This window comes from Nuphar pumila, chromosome 11, assembly GCF_984573655.1.
Source record: "Nuphar pumila chromosome 11, dmNupPumi1.hap1.1, whole genome shotgun sequence".
NCBI lineage: Eukaryota > Viridiplantae > Streptophyta > Magnoliopsida > Nymphaeales > Nymphaeaceae > Nuphar > Nuphar pumila.
In genome coordinates, this window is record NC_143259.1 from 9,749,723 (window position 1) to 9,771,266 (window position 21,544).

The 21,544-nt window shown below is 38.2% G+C and overlaps 1 protein-coding gene across 1 annotated transcript; it reads right to left on the bottom strand.

Moving 5' to 3' along the window:
* Window positions 1-460: 460 nt before the first annotated feature.
* On the bottom strand, window positions 461-12,074 carry LOC149821890 (putative inositol transporter 2). The gene is made up of 8 exons (XM_089980189.1): window positions 11,942-12,074; window positions 11,290-11,360; window positions 9,957-10,292; window positions 9,753-9,860; window positions 8,600-9,196; window positions 7,166-7,626; window positions 674-734; window positions 461-577 (listed from the first exon to the last, which is right to left on the bottom strand). The coding sequence occupies exons 1-8, from the start codon at window positions 12,072-12,074 to the stop codon at window positions 461-463; spliced, it is 1,884 nt and encodes a 627-aa protein (XP_089836315.1).
* Window positions 12,075-21,544: the final 9,470 nt, after the last annotated feature.

The following is a 21,544-nucleotide window of genomic DNA, read 5'->3' on the forward strand; positions in this document are numbered from 1 at the left end:
GGAAAAAAAAAACAACGGGTGGTCGGCTTGGCTCAGCTTCGTAGGCTTGAAACAAGCACAGCTGCAGCTTGGCTCGTAGACTCAAGCTTACTCTATGAAAGATTTAAGATAGGAAAGCAAATGGGTCAAGAGCCCATAAACCCAGATATGGATTCTTTTAGTGGATCTAATAAAGCTTGCAAAAACACTAGTGTGGTTTGTTGTGCTCATGTTAATTTTCCATATTTTCTATGGTGGTTTTCCCAATTAGGTGTGACTTGCCTCATACCCAAAATCACCTGCAACCTAGGGGGTATCCCTGGGGGGGGGGTGGGGTGTTTGACCCAGACCCGACTCATGCCAAACCCTATAAGGTCAGGGTTTGGTGATAAACAAGGACTCAAAGGGTCCGATTAACATATGGAATCAGATATGGTTTGTGAAATTTCATACTCGACCCTGACACACCTGGAGAAAAGGTTCAAGCCTTAGAAGGAGTGGTACTCTCCATAAGCCCCTCTGCACGAGCTTGTTGAATTGATCCAAGGAAACTTGTACCACATGGGGTAGGACACTGTATTAGCTCCAGCGGTGACACCTGTAGTCATGAATCCATAATGTGTACTAGTAGTGACATTAGCTGCATCTCGACCATGCAATTCCCAACATGTCTCTCGAGTATGATTCAGCTTACCACAATACCAGCACTTTCAGGGTTCATCCAAACTTCTACCGCGACCTCTCCTGCGATTGACCTTCAGGACACCGAGCTTTAGAAACCAGTGCTGACTTCTCTGTAGTCACCATCAAAGGCTGCATTACAGCCCTTCTGCACTCTTGTGGATGTTAAAGAGCATAGGTTGGCTTAAATAGGACCAGTCGAGCAGGGAGATGGGCTGAGTGCATCACAGATCTAGAATGTCTTGGCTGGCTAGGACACTACCCTCAACCACCTGGAATATGAATTGGAAAGAAACAGAGAAAATTCTAGAGATGTCATGCCTGGCTAACCAAAGTCACAACTATCATTGGCGCCAGTGTTGGGTCCAGCCCTATCCCTCATTAATGGTATGGGGAAGTGGATTAGCCACCTAACTCCCATTAATGCAGGAAGTTGAAGAGTTAAAACCTGTTCGGTTTCTGGAATGAGTCTAGAAGGCTCACTTCTAGGAGGTTCATATCTAGAAGACTCTATGCCATCTATAAATAAGGGTGTAGAGGTTGTGTGCTAGAAGAGAAGTGTAGAGTGGCTGTGTGAAGTGTGCAGAGAGAGGAGTAAGAGAGAGAGAGTAGAAAGAAGTAAAGGAAGGAAGAAGGTTCGTCACCACGCATTGATCCTCAGAGAGAGGTGTTGGTTGTGGTGTGGGCTTTGACTCGGGTTGTGCACCCGAGAGGTAATCTTGTATTCATTTCTTCCTGTCATTTCTTTGTTGTTATTATCTTTAGCTTTGAGCAAGCTATTGGACGTTGTACTCTCTACATTGTACTCTCTACTTTCATTATAGTGGATTATTCTCTCCGTGCCCCGTGGATGTAGGTTGTGTTGACCGAACCACGTAAACCCTTGTGTTGTGATTTGATTGTGCCTTTGTTAGATCCTATATTGCTTCCGCATATTTTTGTTATCTTAATTTCTCTACAAGTGGTATCAGAGTCAGGTTCGTGGAAAATCATGTCTTCTAAATCAGTTAGCTCTAAGTTTGAGGTGGAGAGGTTTGATGGCAAAGAAAACTTTTCCTTATGGCAAAGAAGGGTGAAAGCTCTACTTGCACAGCAAGGGTTGCACAAGGCTCTTGTCGAGAAGGCGAATTAGCCAGAAAGCATGACCGATGATAAATGGGATGATCTTGACTTGAGGGCTGCTGGTGTGATTGAGTTGTGTCTATCAGATGAAGTCATGTGTAACGTGATGGAAGAGAGGACAACAGCGAGATTGTGGTTGCGGCTAGAGAGCCTCTACATGACTAAGAACTTGTCCAACAAGTTACACCTCAAGAAACAACTTTATAGTCTTCGTATGAAGGAAGGTACTCCCATTCTTGACCATCTTAGTGTGTTTAATAAGATTATTGCTGGTCTGTTTAGTCTGGATGTTAAACTTGAAGATGAGGATAAAACTTTGTTGTTACTAACCTCATTGTCACCATCTTATGAGCATCTTGTGACAACCATAATTTATGAAAAAGAAACATTGGATATGGAAGAGGTCACAGGTACGCTCATTTCCAATGAAATTAGGAGAAGACCATCACCGAATGAGGATTCTGGTGAAGGATTGATGGTGAGTTCATCCAAAGGCAGGGGTCGGTCAAAGGACAGGAAAAATGACCGTAGATATAGGAGCAAGTCCAGGTCAAGGAAGGACATCACTTGCTACAATTGTGGAAAGAAAGGGCACTTCCAGAATCAGTGCAAAGAGCCAAAGAAAAATCAGAAAAAAGGGAAAGAGACAGAATCATCAGAAACCAAAGAAGATACCACAACCACAGTTGAAGGTGAGCTTGTGATTTTGTCTACTACTAATGATCCATGTATCTGTGTATGTCAGGATACAGATTGGGTCATAGACACAGGAGCCTCGTACCATGCCACACCACAGAGAGAATATTTCAGTACATACAGGACCGGTAATTTTGGTGTTGTCCGAATGAGAAACATAGGAACGTCAGAAATTGTAGGTATTGGAGATATTCATCTCCAGACCAATCTTGGGTACATGTTGGTGCTCAAGGATGTCAGACATGTTCCAGACTTGAGGTTGAATTTGCTTTCAGTAGGAAAGCTTGATGAAGATGGCAGAAACAGTGTTTTTAGCCAAGGACAATGGAAACTCAGCAGCGGGTCATTGGTTCAGGCCAGAGGAAAGAGATGTTGTACTCTTTACAAGATGCAAGACAAGGTATGCAAGGGACAGTTGAATACAACTGAGGACTCTTCTATTGATTTGTGGCACAGTCGATTAGGCCACATGAGTGAGAAGGGTTTGCAGATTCTTGCTAACAGGGAGCAACTCCCAGAGTTAAAAGGTACACGTCTAAACCCGTGTGTTCATTGTTTAGCTGGTAAGCAATATAGAGTATCCTTTGTTAGAAATGCCTTTCATAGAAAACCTCACATTCTGGAGCGAGTTTATACTGATGTTTGTGGTCCTCTGAGAACAAAAACTGTTAATGGTTTTACTGATGTGAAAACTTTCAGTGGTGCACTCTATTTTGTTACTTTTATAGATGACTTCTCCAGGAAGGTTTGGGCATACCCTCTGAAAACCAAGGATCAGGTTCTTGATGTATTCAAGCAATTTCATGCCATGGTTGAGCGAGAAACAGGAAAACAACTGAAATGCATCAGGTCAGATAATGGTGGCGAGTACACAGGTCCATTCCATGAATATTGTAAAATTCATGGAATTCGCCATGAGTTGACAGTTCCAGGTACCCCACAACACAATGCAATTGCAGAAAGGATGAATCGTACAATTGCAGAAAGAATCAGGTGTATGCTTGCACAATCCAAGTTGCCAAAGAAATTCTGGGGCGAGGCCTTAAGGACAACAGTTGATGTAATCAACTTGTCTCCTGCTCATGCCTTAGCAAATGATGTTGCAGATAAGGTATGGTCAGGAAAAGATGTGTCTTACAAGCACCTGAGGGTATTTGGATGCAGGGCATTTGCACATATCCCCAAGGAGGAGAGGTCCAAGCTTGATGATAAGACGAGACAATGCATTTTTCTGGGATATGGTGATGCCGAATTCGGCTACAGGCTATGGGATCCAGAGAAGCAGAATGTATTCAGATCCAAAGATGTGGTATTCTTTGAAGACCAGACACTTGAAGATATCAAGAAAGAGGTGTCAATTCAGACTTCTGCAGGTGGATCTATCCACTTAGATCCAGTTACTCCTCCAGTGGCACAAGTTGAAGGAAGAACATTGCAGGAAGATGATGCAGAGGCAGATGTTGATTTATCCGCAGGCCATGTTGAGCAGGAAGAAGTTAGAGAACAACCTCTTCCAGAACCCCAATTGAGAAGATCTTCGAGAAAGTCACAACCTTCCAGAAGGTATTCTCCACATGAGTATGTGATGCTTACTGATGCAGGTGAACCAGAGAGTTACCAGGAAGCACAAGAGTGTGAGCAGAAAGAGCAATGGCTAATAGCTATGCACGATGAGATGGATGCATTGCAGAAGAACCACACTTATGATTTGGTGGAACTACCAGAAGGCAGAAAGGCCTTGAAGAACAAGTGGGTTTTCAGGTTGAAGACTCAAGAACAATGCTCTCAACCAAAGTACAAAGCTAGATTGGTTGTGAAAGGCTTTGGTCAAAAGCAAGGTATTGACTTTGATGAGATTTTCTCTCCTGTTGTTAAAATGTCTTCTATTCGTGTTGCTCTAGGTATTGCTGCTAGCCTGGACTTGGAGATTTAGCAGCTAGATGTGAAGACTGCTTTCCTCCATGGTGATTTGGAGGAGGAGATATACATGGAGCAACCAGAAGGCTTTAAAGTCAAAGGTAAAGAAAATCTTGTATGCAGGTTGAAAAAGAGCTTGTATGGGCTAAAGCAAGCTCCAAGACAGTGGTACAAGAAATTTGATTCATTTATGGCTGAAAATGGATACAATAGATCGACTGCAGATCATTGTGTTTACATAAAATGGTTCGGTGAGAATTTTATTATTCTCTTGTTATATGTTGATGATATGCTTAGCCTTGGAAAAGATATGTCTATAATTGACAGGCTTAAGAAGGAACTGAGTAAGACCTTTGCAATGAAGGACATGGGGCCAGCAAAGGAAATATTGGGCATGCAGATCTCTCGTGATAGAAAAACCAAGAAGATATGGTTATCACAGGAGAAATACATCGAAAAGGTGTTGGACATGTTCAATATGAACAATGCAAAGCCAGTTGGTTCTCCTTTTGCAAGTCACTTTAAGCTGAACTCGGAGCAGAGTCCATCAAGTGACGAGGAGAAGGAGAAAATGAAGAAAATTCCTTATGCTTCAGCAGTCGGAAGCTTGATGTACGTGATGGTATGTACGAGACCAGACATCGCATATGCAGTAGGTGTTGCTAGTAGATTCCTTGCAAATCTAGGAAAAGAGCATTGGGCAGCAGTAAAGTGGATCTTTAGATATCTCAAAGGGAGCTCCAAAGTTTGTTTAAGCTTTGGTGGTGGATCACCTGTCTTGACAGGTTACACAGATGCAGATATGGCTGAAGATATTGATACGAGGAAGTCCACATCTGGTTTTGTACTCACTTTTGCAGGGGGAGCTGTGTCATGGCAGTCAAAATTGCAAAGGTGTATTGCTTTGTCTACTACTGAGGCAGAGTACATTGCTCTTACAGAAGCTTGCAAAGAGATGTTGTGGATAAAAAGATTCTTGATGGATTTGGATTTTGAGCAAGACAAGTACTTGGTGTACTGCGACAGTCAGAGTGCCATTCATCTCGCCAAGAACCCGAGTTTTCACTCAAAGTCAAAGCATATAGATATCAGGTACCATTGGATCCAAGATGTGTTTGAGAAAAATTTGCTTCATCTTGCAAAGATCTCCACAAATGATAATGGTGCAGATATGCTGACAAAGGCCTTACCGATGGAGAAACAAAATACATGTCGGCAACTGGCCGACATGAACTTCAATTGATTAGTTAAATTGAAGTATCCCCTAGGGCTGGAGTGGGAGATTGTTGGGTCCAGCCCTATCCCTCATTAATGGTATGGGGAAGTGGATTAGCCACCTAACTCCCATTAATGCAGGAAGTTGAAGAGTTAAAACCTCTTCGGTTTCTGGAATGAGTCTAGAAGACTCACTTCTAGGAGGTTCATATCTAGAAGACTCTATGCCATCTATAAATAAGGGTGTAGAGGTTGTGTGCTAGAAGAAAAGTGTAGAGTGGCTGTGTGAAGTGTGCAGAGAGAGAAGGAGTAAGAGAGAGAGTAGAAAGAAGTAAATGAAGGAAGAAGGTTCGTCACCACGCATTGATCCTCAGAGAGAGGTGTTGGTTGTGGTGTGGGCTTTGACTCGGGTTGTGCACCCGAGAGGTAATCTTGTATTCATTTCTTCCTGTCATTTCTTTGTTGTTATTATCTTTAGCTTTGGGCAAGCTATTGGACGTTGTACTCTCTACATTGTACTCTCTACTTTCATTATAGTGGATTATTCTCTCCGTGCCCCGTGAATGTAGGTCGTGTTGACCGAACCACGTAAACCCTTGTGTTGTGATTTGATTGTGCCTTTGTTAGATCCTATATTGCTTCCGCATATTTTTGTTATCTTAATTTCTCTACAGCCAGGACCTCATCTGACATTCTAAACAAATAGGGGAAAGTGCAGTAGGACAAGTCTGCCATATGTGGTAGCACTGATTTAGATAGACAATAACTAGTTTTTGGTAATTCGTTCAAAGGCCATTGAAAGCCTTCACTCATTAACCATTATGTCATGCTCATGCAGACCAACATGTACATTTGCGTGCCCATTCGAGGCCCAGTACAAACTACAAAGCACCATAAACACGGTTCACAATACATTTCGATCATTCATCTTAAGCATTTGAGAATCGTACACGTTAAGAAGCTAGGAAGATAGACCCTGGTATAGTGTGAACAGTTCGTATATAAACAAGTTACTGGTTACATTCCACAGCACCACACACCTCACTTGATGGTTATATACAAATATGACTGCAACTGCTCCTATTTAGTGTCACTGTGCATTTACAGATATGTTCACTTGTGATTAATGACTTTTTTTTTAATCATTCAAGAAGCAACGATGGTCATGCAAATCTCTTTGAATATATATATATATATATATATATATATATATATATATATATATATATATATATATATATATATATATATATATATATATATATAGAGAGAGAGAGAGAGAGAGAGAGAGAGAGAGAGAGATGTAACTTGTCATTTCTTCCTTGGTTAAAGCAGTAAGCTAGCTCTATTCACAGTATCAATTAATAACAGCAACTTGATGAATGAGAAGAAAGACAAACCACGTAAATTTGGCGTCCCCTTTCATCACCGTGTCTTTTGAGCTCTCTCAATTAATGATCCAAACACCACCACAAACCCCATAATGAAACGAATCAGGCACAAAGAGTAGGAAGCCCGAACTCCCACATTCACCACTAGGCATCATCATTCTCACCTGGGAAGAACCTTATCTCCTTTGTCCCGGTGCCCCACACTCCCATGCTCCAGCATCTTCTCCACCTCCTCGAATTGCAGGCCTTTAGTCTCGGGCACAAACAGAGAGATGAAGCCGAGAGCAATGAAGGCAAAGCCGCCGAACAGAAGGAAGGTCCATGCAGTTCCAAGTGCTTCAGTCAGTGACAAGAAGGTCTGTGACACAATGAGGTTGGACACCCAGTTGGCAGTAGCAGCAATGCCTCCACAGACTCCCCTGAATCTCAATGGATAGATCTCAGAGTTGACGATCCACGGGATGGTGCCCATGCCGGGCGCGTAGAAGATGATGTAGAGAGCGAGGCAGGCCAAGGCAATCCATCCAAAGCTGCTAGGACAACCCCTGGTGTACCATAGACGATGCTCAGCGTGACACGAGTTCTTTGCTCCATCGTTTACAACTAGACATGCACCAGGGTTCAACTGAAGCAAAGATCCAGAGATGAAGTTACAAGAGTTTGGTTTTCATGAAAACTTGACTTAGTCTTTGTTCTGTAATGTTAGTTTGATGTGCTTGAAGAACAAAATCATGACCCACAAGAGGATAATCTTGTAATAAACTTAAAAATTTTGTTTCCTGGAAAATCTCGCAAAAAATATCGGCATACATATAAACTTAAAAATATATAGAAATGTCAAAAACTATAAATAGAAATATAAAAACATCAAATATGGAAGAGTTTTTTGGTGTTAATATTGCAATAAAATATTTTCAGAATATTACAAATTTATATTGTACTATTTCCAAAATAGGCTGATAATTTTTTCAGAGGATTAAAATCTCAGGTCTAGTTCCATTTTTTCTGAATAAAACTCTGCATAATTGATTTGGCTTGCCTCTACACAGGTATAAGCTTAGACATTGTACTATATTTTCAGAATATTACAAATTTATATTGTACTATTTCCAAAATAGGCTGATAATTTTTTCAGAGGATTAAAATCTCAGGTCTAGTTCCATTTTTTCTGAATAAAACTCTGCATAATTGATTTGGCTTGCCTCTACACAGGTATAAGCTTAGACAATCTGGACCGAGTCAGGTTGAGTAAATAGGTGACCTAGTCACGGGCTCTATTGGTATGACCATAAAGTTTACAAAACTAAATCAGGAACAACTCAGAACAAATCCTCGTAGTGGAGCACACACCCACTGTTAATTAAAGGTTCAACTAAAACAGACATTAATACAGTGATAAAGTTAAAATGTCACATTAATATTGAAGCTAATTGAAATTCTTGAGCTGTCAAACCATCTAAACAATGAACTACTTCACAGAGGAAGCAATCAAGCACTGCTTCAACAAGAATACTGTAGATGAACACTAAATGGAGCCAAGTTTATCCATTCTTTGAATCGGAAAGTATTCTTTTTGTTGCAAAAAGAAAAACTCTAACCTTATTTGAGCTGTCAGCACAGAACCCACAATCAGATGAAGCTTTCAAGCAAGACATGCAGCTCCATTTTGCAGTTGGCATTGCTTTGTAGTCAGGACATGTATAGTTTCCAAAGTGAGCAGTCTGTATGTCTCCAATGGCGGGTGAATGTGTTGAACTTTCGTGAAAAACAATAGTCAGGCATACTAGAGTCACTATCATGCCCACTAGACTTATGATCATAAGTTTTCTCCTTCCGGTTCTATCAACAAAGAACATGCTGATTATAGTCCCAAGGGCATTCAGGCCTGAGGTGATCAGAGAGAGTGACAGAGCTGTCTTATTTGAAGCAAACCCAGCCAACTGAACTATGGTTGGGCTATAGTACATGACAGAATTGATGCCGACAAATTGTTGAGCCACCTGAACTCCGATTCCAGCTGTTAGTCCTCGTCGGATGATTTTGGTTTTCCAAAGTTTAATGAGATTGATTTTGCCCATTGAACCTTCCTCTTCAATTTCAGATTCAACAGAATTATGCAGAGCTTCAATCTCCTTGTCAACTTCAGATGCGGGATAGATTTTTCTTAAGATTGCAGATGCTTCTTCATCTCTGTTCTGTAATTGTATAATGAAAAAGAAAAGAGGTAAATAATTCAGAGTTCACAGAGACCAGTACAGACAAGAGCTAATAAAATGCATCGACAATGGAGCACAGAAAGCCCATACTTTTTTTAAAGCCTCAGTTTAGAGATTATTCAAGTAATGACAAAGAATCCAGTGTTGGTCAGAAATCTGTATTTTTAATACTCAACATCTTCGGTACACTAACTCAAGTACTGCTACATATTACGAATATTGACTTCCATCAAGCCATTTAAATTCAGTCAAGCATTAGCCTAGTAACCAAACTCCCATACCTAAGTGCGCAGATATTTTCCAAGTAGAATTGGGCAAGAATTCTGCAGCTGTGGGCGAAGTTCAGTAGGTACTAAAGAAAATGAATGAATGCATTCCGGAACCAAAAGAGTATAAGAAGTGAAAAGGGAAGTTTGAATTGGTAGTTCTCTGAGTTGCAACCATGAATGATCCAGGCTTGCAGAGTTAACCTGAACTCGGCAATCAACGATTTATTTTAAGCATTTTATGATGAGGGAACATTTAAACAACCAACCTTTCTGAAAAGCCACCTGGGGGACTCTGGCAGAAAGAACATCAGCACAAACTGCACAAAAGCAGGCAATCCTGCAACTCCGAGCATCCAACGCCACGTACCAGGTGTCTACATGAAAAATGAAAAGATCAGATGCTCACACAAGCTCATCCACATACATCCCCTCAAAGCATGCACAAGATGAAAGTGGCAAGAAATATTTACCTTGGTGAAGGCTAAATTAATGAGATATGATAAGAATTGGCCACCAGTAATGAGCAAGCCATTGGTTGCAACCAATGCACCTCTGACCTTAGCAGGTGAGGCCTCTGAAATGTAGAGAGGTGAAGTCATGGAAGCCATCCCAACTCCTAGACCAACAAAAATCCTTCCGAAGATAATCACGCCCGGTGTCGGCGCAAAAGCCATGACAATTGCACCAACAAAGAACAGAACATCAGCAATCATAATTGTTTTTTTCCGGCCGATTCGGTCGTTCATAAATCCACCAAATGCTGCACCAATTATAGCACCAGCTACAGCCATACTGACAATGGTTTCCTGAAAATGATTAATTTTTTTTTTAAATCTAAGTCAAATTTATCCCACTACAACCAGCATTCAATCAGTGCTACAGCTTGAGGGCCCGTTTGCATATCACAGAAAGTTGGGGCTTTCTGCAGAAATAGACCGGGCCCCTTGCGTTTCTGAGGGCCCCACTGTGGCCACCCAATCAGGAACCTCTTTACTCAAGTAAAAAGGCCCTCGTTTCAATGCAAGACCCCCCTTTCCGCTGAAAAGTTTCCCGTTGGGGGGGCGGTTTCCGACTTTGTTACCATGGATGACATGGCAGACAAACGCCCCCTAAAAGCCTTGTCTATATGATTGAAAGTAGTTACCAAGAAATGAAATGGATACGAGAAGCCATGCGTGAAGCGGAAGCCGAGTGTTAAAAAGTAGCATGAAGCAGGAAGAAGGATACGTTTATAAAGCAATTATGCAAGTACATAAAAAACAAAAAGAAAACACAGAAAAATATATAAAGCACGGGCAGAAGCAAATAAGAAATCACCTAAACATGAACATAAAATTATATAAAACCAACATGTAAGCTTGTTACAAAACAAATTAATTTTCTAATATGAAAGAAGTGAGTAAGCAAGTAGAAAGTGACAAGAAGGGAGGGGGAAATGTTAAGGAAGCGCAAGGATATCAATTTGTAAACAAAAGAGGAAGCGAGTTTCCCACTAAAAGGAATCAAGTTTCCCATATTTCGGAAGCGGGCTTCCCAAAGTATCCCCTCCTTTCGGGGAAAAGAAGAGTTTCCCACTTCCGAAGCGAGTGTTCCCATATAGCAAGAAGCTTCCGGTAACTATGATTGAAACTAGGCCTTGCTGATTTACTGAGTGCTTATAGCAGGTCTAATTGGTAGAATTGAGCTATTAAACTCGAGCTCACTATCCCAGTACATTTAACTAGTGGAGGATCAATGACGTTCCAAATGACTTCAAATTTGCTGGTCTGGTACTTAGTACTCAGAATCTTCCAAAGAGCTCACCTGAAGAACTGTTTTTCGATCCACGGATGGGAAATCATCTCGGATATATAAAAGAGCACCAGAGATCACACCTGCCATATAAACAAGATCCAAATTCAATCAGAAAGACAGGTAAACAAGAAACAATTATATGTTGACCCAAGGAGCAAGTTCCCATAATGCCATGCTGCAAAATTGTACAAATTATAGGTATATGGATGTTCTGTAACTTACAACACTGCTAGTTGATGGAAGATGTGGGAAGAAAACTTCCATAACAAGTGTCGGCAGAAATAATGGCTTTATTTTCCAAACAATCCAGTGCATTGGAGCTACATTTTACCTAAACTAAAATATAATATAAAGGCTAATACTTTGGTTCAGTAACGAGCTATAGAATAAACTAGGTCTGCACCATATATTGAGTCTATATGTCTTATACCAGCCGAAATAAGCATAGAAACTTTAGCTTAGAATTTGTAGAAAATGGTAATGTTTGTCATCAAGTGAAACGTGATCAAGTTCATGAAGTTCAATGTTTCTGCAAGTAGAAACACAGGAATCAAGAATATGGTCAAGTTCCACATGATTCATACCCCAATCATAAATCATAGATATTTTAAAGGATATGCCAGTCACGGAAACTAATGTCATCTCATGAAAGGCATCTTACCTGTGTCATAACCAAAGAGGAGACCACCAAGGCCGGCAGAAAAGGCAAGTCTGAGCACATAAGGATTCTTCAATACCAAAGTTGAGTATTCCTTAAATTGGGTTTTATTTGGTTTGACAATTGCACCCTCCATGGTTCACTACCACTTGTTAACAGCAAAGATATTTAGATTCCTATCTCTTTATCTTTCAGCGTTGCATGAAGGAGGAGACTCTCTGAGACTCTCAATATGGAGAAAGCATGTATAGCCTTCGTTCTACCTGTTCATATACAAACCAAAGTTTGGTGCATGAGTCAAATAATAATAATAGAAAATCATAATGGATAGGATTTCTGTCACTATTGGACAAATCAAACCTATATGGAAATTGCATAAATCCCAAACAGAAAACTAGAGAATACGAGAAAAGAGAAAAAAAAACTGCTCAGGTCTGATCCCATGACAAGATAAAATAAATAATATAACTCGAACAGGAAAAGGTATAGAATTACAGGAGTGTTTTGGACTATGCATCAACTTATAATGTGGATTTTTTCATGGTATAATATAATAAACCAGATATCGTGAATCGCTGTGGATCATTAAGACGCTAAGGCTACAATATAATATCATTAAGAACATAGACGAAAAGGAGAAAGTCGAGCAAAAGATTTATGCACTATAAAATAAAAATAACACGAAATCTCGTTTATGTGGCATTAAAAAAATAATGAAAAACGAAAAAGCTAAGAAACAGTAAAAAAATACGGAGGACATGGACCGACTTTTGTGGCCAAAGTTGCACCTCTAGATGGACATGAATGGAGAAATAGGACTGGACACCATTAATGTAGTCGGAATAAGGCTTGTTGATGATGACGATGACGACGGCCACCGACTTAAAATCTATAAGGCATGCAATCATGGAAACCAATAAAAAGAGCACACTGTTTGCGTTTTATATTGAAAATTCAAGAAGCTCCAATAAGTTATTTTTATTTAAAAATACAATACCTCCTCACATAAAACAATCTAGGAAACAGAAGATCATGGAAAAGAAAAACAAAAAGTTTCGAAACGTATGTCAAAATAGTTCAAATTCAAAAACCATAAGGAAGTGCCAAAACCAATTTCTCCAATGCTTTGATCATATGAAACAGTTGCAAACAAACATACAAAACAGAACATATTGATATTAGACAAAGGAAAGAACACCCCAAGAAGTAAAAAGGGGACAGAAAAAAACAGGAAATAAATAGAGAACACCACACACCTTCTGTGCCACCCCTTGAAGCTCCCCCCTCTCTCACTCTGCACCTTAGCACGCAACACAAAACACTGGCCAGGCTTTTATGGGGATCGAATTGGAGACTACAATGGCTATGCTTGTGAACCTCTTCTCTCATGGGAAGGAGTTGTGTTTAATTTGAAGCTATCAACTCCAGAATGGAGGCTGCTAAAAAAAGGAGGTAAAACTGTATGAGTATCCTTTTTGGAAAGACTGAAGTTGGCACACGTCTCTCATCCATAAAGCATCATGCAAATGGTGACAGTTGGGATTACAACTCCTAAAAGATCGGGGATTGTTTCTGTAACTACTACTACTAATCCAATTGATAATGTTAATCCAGAATGTCTTAAGGTTATCCTTTATTATCTGTAAAATGGCTAAATTTGAAACATCCAGGCTGGGGCCACGCATGCTACTGATTGATGCCAACCATGGCAGTGTATGCAAAAGATCAGGGGAAATATGATTGCACAAATATTTGTGCATTAAGCACCTGATCACCCTCCATCTTAGGACAGGGCCTGTCAGTTGTGACACCCAAGGCCTGATGGAGGGTAATCAGGTGCTTAATGCACAAATTTTGTGCCATGTGATTGCATCCGATCCGGCTTACCCAAATTAGATTGAAAGTTGAGACTTGGGTATGGGTACCAGGCTGGAACTGATACAAATTAGATTGAAAGTTGAGACTTGGGTCTGGGTACCAGGTTGGAACTGACCCAAATTAGAAAGGGTCTGCTTACTCTGTTAGTCAGTTAAATATGTTATAAAGTATACAACCACACCAACTATTAAGAAGGTTTAATGACTGACCTAGATTTTTCTGAAAGTACAAGTCCCTAAACCTGAGTCCAACATTAAAAATAACTCAAGTTATGGACGAATAGGTTCAGCTGGGTCCAACTATTTCTGCTATGACCAATCTGGTTCTTTTGAGTTGAACCTATTTGATTTGATCTATGCAGTTGTACTGGATTCAAATTGGTCCAATAAGATTCATACAAGTCCACTGAGACCATTTGTCTTCAACTGAGTCCAATATTTCTTATTCAGCCTGATCTTAACAGATCCAATCCAGCTCTTAAGCAATGCAAGAAAGTTAGGTCCAACTCCAACCCTGTCCCAATCCATATAATTTAATCCAATTCGAATTGCTGAACCCGAACAAAGTGAATCCTATTCGCTCTATACATATGAACCGAACCAGTCCGGCTTTATTTGATTCAATGCGGAACAAATCTGATATGGACCCATTTCGAACTTATCTCCACAAACCCCAAATTCTTTTCTTTTTCCTATTCACCGTTCACATGGCAGTGAGTTTTTTCATTCAATTTTCCTTTCAACTTTTTTTTTTCATTTTCCTTTCCGCTTTCCTTTCACTCCCATGCCCAAGCAAGGTGGACAACACCCTAACTGATGCTCCTTTCCTCTTTCTTCTTTCCAAATGTTATCTACATGGTTCATTTAGTAAGAAACTTGTTTTGAATCATGTGATTATCACATGCAGTTAGGTTTTCAAAGAGATCCAAAAATCAACGGCCTACAATATGCCAAAATTTCATAAGTGAAAACATCACATTTTTACATTAAAAAAAAAGCACAATTCAAGGCTTGATCTTTAGCAAATAAACCATGCTGAATACATCTATATATTTAGATTGAATCGATACAACTTGCACCTAAGATTTCTAGCTCATTAGTTATGTACCTTCATTAGTATCTAATACTAACCTTATATATATATATATATATATATATATATATATATATATATATATATATATATATATATATATATATATATATATATATATATTGGTGGGAGGGCTTATGAATGTCAGCTGAAGGGGTATTAGGGGTTCAAAACCTATCTGAGTGTTGACTGGGTCTTTGCCCAGGTTTATTTTTATCCTAATTTGAATGCTAATTAGTTTTGGTATTTTGTTTGTTAATTGTGGTTGAATAATTATAAGAGTTGTTAGGGTAAAGAATAATCCATTGATATGTAAGAGTCTTATGAGGCCATGCAAACCTCTTTTCATTGCATAAGTGTAAGTCATTGTTGACTTTTATCTTGTCCAGGAAGCCTTAATCATAAATGGGAGTTTAAACATGTGTGCCTTATATACAAATTTTTTTTTTTTGATATTTACGAGAAGAAACCACTCTTAGGATCAGAGACCTCACAGGGCTGGCTTTGCCTGGGTTATCGCTGTCTTGACAGCATAAAACTCTGTGAGCTTACCCCTTGCTCCTAGGGAGTCACCAGTGGTGATGCCCATGAGATTTGAACTTAGACCACCTGCCTAACAGCCTAGGTCCCATCCCACTGCACTAACACCCCCCATACCATCTGTACTTATACAATGAGTGTGTTTATATATACATTTTATGAATTAATAAAATTTTTATTTTTTTGCTTTAAGGTGATCTCTTCTTTAACATCTCTCTCCTCTTTTCTCTAGTCCCTTGTATTTTACATAATTACCTTAAATTCTTGAAAGCTTGGACTCACCCCAAACATGATGTACTACCTATATTGAGCAAGGGGAATTTAGGTTTTTTACACCAATGGCAATACAAGCGAGGTGATTTTCAGAGTTTATCCACAAAAATAAAAAATAAAAACATATAAAAAAACTTAAGGTTGAGAAAGTGTGGATATGTGACGATCAGAGTGCAAACCCAATTCATATAATATTTGGTTAATACAAATATGATCCATATATTGTTGGAGTTTATGCCAATATCTGTTATTGTTTGGATTTGGGTTGTCAGGTAATTGACACAGATCGAACCCACTGGCAGCCCTAGGTCGATCAGTGCAACAAATATCTGCCCGGTCAAGTGCTCTACATAGTTTCTGCATTTGACTAGAATGTGGGTGGCCTCGATCTATGAACAAAACCTAATTTTTAGGACTATGCCATATACTGGCTAAACTAGGCTAGCTCAGTTTTAGGTTTCACCTCCTCCTATCAAAGTGAGAACCAGGAAGGACTTGTTCCATGCGACTAAGCTCAACTCCATGGTGAGTTTCCTGATTCATATCGTTGGAAAGGGTCAGTATGATGTCGGAGAGTCTGGCTGTGGGACCAGCTAATTAGTATTTTCTTATGGTACGAATATTTTACTAGGATTTATAATTATTTAATAAAGTTTAACTTTTTGATTTTTTTTTTATGGCGAGGAACCCTCACTGAGAACTAAGTCACTTAACGGGGCCTGCCTTCCTATGAGGGAGCCCATGGTGGGGTCACTGACATCCAAGCCCTTACTGAGCCCACCAATTAAAGGCACCACACACCCAGTGGGAGTCGAACATTGGACGAAAGGGAGCACCGCGGGCGGGTGTGTCTAACCTTTTGGATGTTGAAGTTTAAAATACTGAATTTTGAGCACCACAAGAAAAAAAAGTCATGAGTCAGGAAGTAGGTCTCCATGTGCCTTACTCTTGCCTTTTCTTTTTTAATTTTTAGGATTTTTTTTAAAATCACACATAAAATTCGCACATTAATAAAAAATGCACCTATGTTTTGAAAAATGTTAAAAAGGCAACCTAAATTTTGGCACCGTTGATAAAAAAAAACTTTTATCCAGTTAACTTAGGTTATCACTAACCCAAAATGAGTTAAAATAATTAATTTACTAGTTAACCCTTCAAAGGCTCCTTTCCTCTTTTTAGGTGTATTTTTTAAAATATGTTGAGGGTAAAATAGTAATTCTACATCACACCGTAGTAAACTTCTGGACCTTTTTAGTTAACCATGATTTTTTTTAGGTGTATTTTTAAAATTTTCAAAACTTAGGTGCCTTTTTTATTAATGCCCAAACTTTAGGTGCCTTTTTGAAAATTTTCTTTTACTTATTTTTGGGATAAATAAACTGAAGTTTGAACTAGGAGTTTCCACCAGGTCACACCTATGGATGCACATGAGCTGGGCTCGATCCGAGCATGGCCGGACTCAGCTCATGAAAAAAAATTGGTTGTTTAAGCTTGACAACCATTTAAACTTTTTGAAAATTGTATAAATTACTTTTTGAAAGAAAGAAAAATGGTAGGATTTGAACTCATGTCACTTCAAAGCTGACCAATGACTTATCCATTAGAGTAAGACCCTTTCTTTGCGTTAACATTATAAACAAAAGAAATCTAATTTTTTATATAACTATGTGAGTCAAGCTTAGTCGGGCTTATTCAAGTTGGACTGCTTGGTCAAGCTCGGCTCGTTTATGTGTACTGAACCTGAACCCTTGTTCAAGTTCAGTTCATTTATTTTTTCAAACGGTTCAAATCGAGCTTAAACAAGTCTAGCGCGAGCTGGCCCGAGCTAGCTCGGCTCATTGTGCATCCCTATTCACACCACAACCCAACCAAAACCTTCAATTCTGCTAAAACATTTTAAAACTTTTTTCAAAACCCAAAATTTTGAGAAAATTTAAAATTTTTTTATTTAAATAAAATTTTATATGACTTTCAAAATTAATGTGTCAACGAGTTCATCTATAACCATATCCCAACTGTTTCAAATATTGGACGGTCCGCTTGAGTACAAGCATATATTAGCCTCATAGTATCAGATACAATACAGAACCATCCGTAGACATAACTGTATTAAGTTTATTACTCTATCAGATTTCATATAATTAATGCGAAAGATAATTTATTTAAGGGTTAAGACATTTACAAAGTTACGTAAAAAATTGATATTCGAAATCAAAATCTAATTTTTGCATATAAGAAAAGAACATCTACTAGTTCATCTCATTCCAAAATATTTACAAGTTTAGCTTAAACAATAGTCTTCGACATCATACTAACCCTTTCTACAACATCTATCAGTTCATCTCATTCCAAAATATTTACATTCACCAGTCTTTAAACAAGTAATGATCCAGAACAGTAAAAAGTTAAATGTTTACAAGTCCACAAAAGAACAATAGTCTAGATCTCTCAGGGATCGTAGTGGATAAGAGTGTCCCTTCGAGTACAAAATAACTCGTCTTTTGCTTTATTTATCTAGGTTGATATCTGTAATGTTACAGGGCATTAATAACATGCCCGTAGGAAACCTAAAACTAAACTTGAATAAAACAAACCAAATTTGTAATAGTACATTATAGTGTGATTCCAATTATTTATAAAATAATGGTCAAGAGAATCCACATCCATAACATTCAATCATTGCATTCATTATTTTTCACACAAATGAATAAGTAATTGAGAAATTCTACATATAATTATATAAAGTAAATAAGTCAAATCTCATTGATCATATTTAGCATAAAACACACACACATATGCTTTTCTAACAAGTTAGGACATATGAGCCCCTCCCAATCATAATATATACATTCACAAATTGCATATAACAAGCACGTCAAAATTTCATTTAACCATTCATGCATTTTTTATAAGCATATGATTTTCTAGTCGATAAGATATACAAATTTATAACAATTAAAACATTCACATTCATTTTCTCAGAAAAACATAAGCATGTCCATCTCATGACTATGATATGCATTATTACATTTTTTTAAGCAACATGTCAATTCTCATTACCACTTATACACTTTTGTATTTTTTTATTAAATAAGAATAGATACTTTCTCTCGACCTTTTTAGTGTTTCTTACATACACATGCACCTCACGTGCATTTCATTCAAGTCAATGACTTAAATCATCTAGTCAATCACATGACCAAATACATGTCTTTTTTATTCACATGCAATGACATTTGTAAACATTAAAATTTCTACATGTCTACATCTATATATTTATTCACATGATAAATGTGATTCTATGAATCTAATATATTATTTTTCTTGATTATTTTAAACCCATATAGTACAATAAAGGGTATAATATGCTATGTATGTTTATGCCTATCCTATAGCTTAACTGGGTCTATCCCAAGCAGTCAATCCTGCAATACAATGATTGGAAGATGGACATAAAGTACTTGAAACGGCCTATGCCCGCGTATGTCATCCAAGCTAAAAACAAAGGAAATATCTTTCCTTATTCTGCAGGGTTTTTGGTCCTACCCTGTGAATCCTCGGGTAGGCCTATCCCCATAACCTTCGTGGGTTAGGGACGAGTCACACATACTCCTCCAATATTATAATACCATATAAGGTTTGTACCACCATTCCCTCTCCAAGGAACACATGAGATCAGAATAAACATAGCCATCTTGTTGAGATTGAGACAAACCCAATAATTTATGAGCGGCCTATTTCACTGACGTCTCATTTGAACCAGTGGTTCTAGGGTTATCTTTTATTAAAATCATAGGTCATATTTCAATGCTATTATCTCATAGGATAACCCTCTCATATAGTGCTCTCATGCATGACTCATTCATTTCACATTATGACATGCTTCACATATATTCATGATACACAAGTATTCATTTTAGTCATGTATTTATACCATTCATGCATACATTCATTTTAATCATGCACACATAAACATGTACCTGAAAAAGTACTTCATATTTTACTATTTTAAAATCATGTCAAACATTATCTCTGTACCACAATAAAAAGAATACTTTTATTCTCATACATTTAAATCATGCTTCACATAACCTCTGAACTACATTTTGATATTTTCTTGATGTAGTGCATCACACATACTCACCACGAATAGTTTACCAGATTTCATAAGTATTGCATTTATTTTTTTTTGAATGCGCATTGACTTATAATCATTTTGCAATACTTAGCACTAAGTATTGTATTCTTTTACAGTACCTGCATGATAATTCATATACATATGCATGTTTCAAGCATTTAAGCATGCGATACAAGACTAAAATTGGATTAACACGTGTTTTTATGCATATTCAAGTGAAAACATAAACAACACATGTGTACTTGCATCGAACTAAAATTATGATGTCCGTGTTAACATAGTTAATTATGCACATTCGCACTGACTCATTTACCATGCAATTGAGACATAATAAAAACCATGCCCCAAATGTGTATAAAATCACTGCAAAACATAGTTTTAAATATACATAATCAATATTTTATAACTAATTTTGAAGCACGTTTAAAATCACATCTAAATTTGAAATTTTCCTTCAAGCATTTTATCAAACACTTAGCGTGCGACATAATTCTCAAGGAGAAAACTGAAATTTCAAAATTTATAACATGTAAAATAGAATTAAATATGTTAGTTAATAAATCTAATTATATGCTCAACTCACTAATTAATCACAAATTAACTAATCCACTATTAGGCATATCAAAAACCTAATTATGCTAATATGATACTATGCTACATATTGTAGTTAACTTAATGCTAAAACACACATGATTGTGATAAAACAACTTAGATAATCATTCTAACAATTCAGTTTAGGGTTTCTACCCACGTATATCTGGTATATACGTATGGCGAAATTCGAAACTAAGAGATTTCATAAACTTCGCAACAAACAACCTCTTTGTCAATTCACCGAACACTTGGTGTGCGCTTGCAACACCAAGAAGAAACAACAAGGTAGACTTAGCTGGGACACTCTCGCGCTGACGGAAGAGAGTACTACAACACTGCACACAAATCAAGGCGGTGCCGAAATACTCTTTCACAAAAATCGACAACCAAAGAAAGATCGTGTGGGATGATTTTTCCCCCAAAAACAACAAACCAATCCCTAAATCGGCAACTAGAGCTAGTTGGCTAAGGCTGAGACCCCTCCATAGTTTTTCACGCACTCCAAGAGCAATCTTTGTTGCTGCATGGTTCTCAATGCACATGGTTTTCAAAGAGGAATTGGTTTTCTTGAAGAAATTGACAATCAAAAGAGAAAATCGATGAAGAACAAGGTGGTGATGATGGAGATGGTGTTACTTAACATAGCATAATTCCCAATGCTAATAATGCACATAAAAATCAAGAAATCAACAAGAGGAGAATTCGGCTATTAGGGAAACCTCAAAAATAAGAGGTAGAAGCAACGAAAATGAATGTGAAAAAGAAGATGGAGAAGAGATTACATTGTGGCACCCAAAGCAAGAGGACAAGTAGGGTGAAGAGAGAAGAAAAAGGTTATCTCAAAAATCAAAAAGAAGAAGAAGAATGGGGGACGTCGACTTTGGCTTGAGAAAGAAAAAGGAGATAGAGGGGGTCGGGTGCCCTAGTGAGCCCCACCCAGCCTATCTTTAAGTCCCCTTGTGCGCCCTCCCAAACCGGATCCAAATCGGGTCCGGTTTGGGTTGGATTCAATCCCAAACCCTAAATCGGGTTTAAAAGAAAAATAATAATTCAAAACCCAAAATAATAACAATTATATATATATATATATA